Source organism: Penaeus vannamei, chromosome 1 (assembly GCF_042767895.1).
Source record: "Penaeus vannamei isolate JL-2024 chromosome 1, ASM4276789v1, whole genome shotgun sequence".
In the NCBI taxonomy this organism is placed as follows: Eukaryota; Metazoa; Arthropoda; class Malacostraca; order Decapoda; family Penaeidae; genus Penaeus; species Penaeus vannamei.
This window is the reverse complement of record NC_091549.1, coordinates 48610060-48612559: the sequence shown is the minus strand read 5'-3', so window position 1 is coordinate 48612559 and position 2500 is coordinate 48610060. Positions and strand designations below refer to the sequence as shown.

At 33.2% G+C, this 2500-nt stretch overlaps 1 protein-coding gene across 1 annotated transcript in view; it reads right to left on the bottom strand.

Annotated features, from left to right (window-relative positions):
* Positions 1–2500, bottom strand: part of Dhpr (dihydropteridine reductase) — an 11959-nt gene that overhangs the window by 1194 nt on the left and 8265 nt on the right. Inside the window, exons 4-6 of the mRNA XM_027355969.2 lie at positions 2008–2148; positions 1205–1397; positions 1–799 (exon numbers count right to left, since the gene is read on the bottom strand). The exon at positions 1–799 is cut by the window's left edge and continues 1194 nt beyond it. Of these exons, the coding sequence (XP_027211770.1) occupies positions 700–799; positions 1205–1397; positions 2008–2148 (434 nt within the window). The 3' untranslated portion in view covers positions 1–699. The remainder of the gene's footprint in view (positions 800–1204; positions 1398–2007; positions 2149–2500) is intronic.

Here is a 2500-nt window from a genome sequence, read left to right as displayed (position 1 = left end):
CACAATACAGTGATAATACCACTCCTCTCTCTTCAGTAATGGTTTTGTTTTTTGATGAGGGAAGCATAAACATCAACAAAATAAGTATAAAAATATACTCTACAATTGTTAATACTCTCTCTTTAAAACTAGGCACTTTCAGGGACAGCACAATGTTACTGTGATCAATAATTCCATACATCTCACAAGGTCTTTGATATTTCTGGCTTATCTTTTCCAACAATTCATATCTTTTAAACAAAGCTCTCCAACCCAGGAAACCAACAAGGAGAAATTCCCAATGAAACAAATCTAAAATACTTCCTTAAAAATGCACAATCTAAAGGAATATCAACCATCTATGATTTCATAATTGATGGCTAAAAAAGGACAATGAAATGTATGGATTGACTACATCTACAGATATGCACATTTTACTCACTGGATTGTGATATAGCACTTGTATTTCAGTGTTGACAAAATCTTAAAATCACCTCTGAAAATGATGTATGGATGATATTAAATATAAAAAATCAAGGTATAAAAAATAATGGTGTTAAATACATAGCAAGTATAGCTGTGAGTATTATCCAAGTCTCAAAGTAAGACAGCTTCAATATCCACAAAAGATTCCATATCCATATTAAAAACAACACAAGAAGAATTAACTAATTATCTAAGAAATTAAAACAAAAAAAGAAAGCAAGGTCCATTTCAGTTCTACACCATTACCAATTCGGTCTTGTTATCCTTGGTAATGAGCTGTACAAGGCTGCCAGATTTAGGTCTATCCTGTCCCTTTGTCCACTTCATGAAAAGCCTGTGAAGAGATGGTAAGTTTTATAACTTCAGCAAAGGGTAAACCTGCTTTTGTAAATTTAAAGAATATTTGAGCCTCTATATGCTGGAAATTATTATCAAAATGGAAATATTAAGAGCTTATCAAATCACTTTTAAAAAACAATCATAGTTTTTAGGATAAAGACAAAAAGGAGACGGTACGATATATAGAAAATTATGATATAACTATCTGTGACCGTATATTACCTCACTAGGTAAGTATATGCACCTAAATAAATGGGTGAATGCACCATGCTCAAAGATGTCTAAGCCTGCATTGCTACATTAAATATCTGTATGATTAACTAGTTAGAGGTTCAAGATGATAAGTTCACATTTACAAAACTATAACCCAACATCTCAATATGAAAAATACAAAACTCACTCTGCAACAAATTCTAGAGATGTCCAAGTGGAGAAGTCTGCCCCTGACATCCACTTTCGGTTCATGGGGGTATCCAGAGTGATTGGAAGGATTGCAACGGTTGTTGCACCAGATGGTAAGCCAGACTTTTCATCTCCAAGACTCTTTGTCAACTGATGCACAGCTGCCTTTGCAAGACCATACCCAATCATTCCTTTGGAAAATGAATAAAAAATTTATAAGTGGATTTAACAACACTAGTTTACAGAGGAGAGACCCAGTGTTTCAAATCAGAGTACATGGAAGGAAGCAACTCTGCATAAATGCAGACTGTGTAATGACTAGTGGTACATAATACATATTCCTTACTAATGAATTACACACAAAGTAAGTTTTTGTGGCATAGGATTAAAGTTTTTTTTTTTTTCTCGGCAACTAATGCTGCTTATAAATCAAACTGTCATTGTCAATGGACTTACTACATACTATGCAGTACTAATGACCTAGAAGCCTGTATATCTTCAGTAATGGTAATTTTCAAAAAAAAAAAATTATAATTTTATACTTCACAGCCTTCAGAAATAGGCCTCTAAACAACTTTAAATTCACTAAATTCATAAATTAAGCTACTAATTCCATATCAATCACAGGGTTATAAATCTACTGAAATAAAACTTGGTATCATTTCCTATAAGAAAATGCCTCTTAACAATTATAGTCCATGACATGTGGTCTTCTTCAAATTAAGTACAAAGCCACATCAGGCATCTGTTATCCCTTCCTAACTACATTAATTTTGTTTGATATTGATCTTCCTACAATACCTGCAGTGCCTTCTAGTGCAGGCTTGGCTCCTGGAAGTGCAACAAATCCTCCTTCCTTAAGAAAACGGGAAGCAGCCTGAGCAGTGATGGTAGATGACCAAACACTCTGAGACCACATCATTTCACAGCTTTTCAAGAACTCTGGAATACAAAATAATTGGATGAAATGATATAAATTCATTATGAATTTTGTAATGTAAGAAGAAACTCACATCTATATTACGTTTAGTACTTTAATATATCTACATTCTACATATCTAGTGCTATCTTCATAGTAGATCAGGCCCTGTACACAAAAATGTTTCACAGGCCATATAATAAGTACTTTCTACAAAATAGATTTGTTGTGACTACGCTAAAAAAAAAATCAAACTATATTAAATAATTATAGGACAACTCTAAGTATACAGAACCTCTCATATTACCCTCAAGGTTATAATAAATGGCACTAACTCTTGACTTCCTGGCATCAGATTCAAATCAGGGATATTGC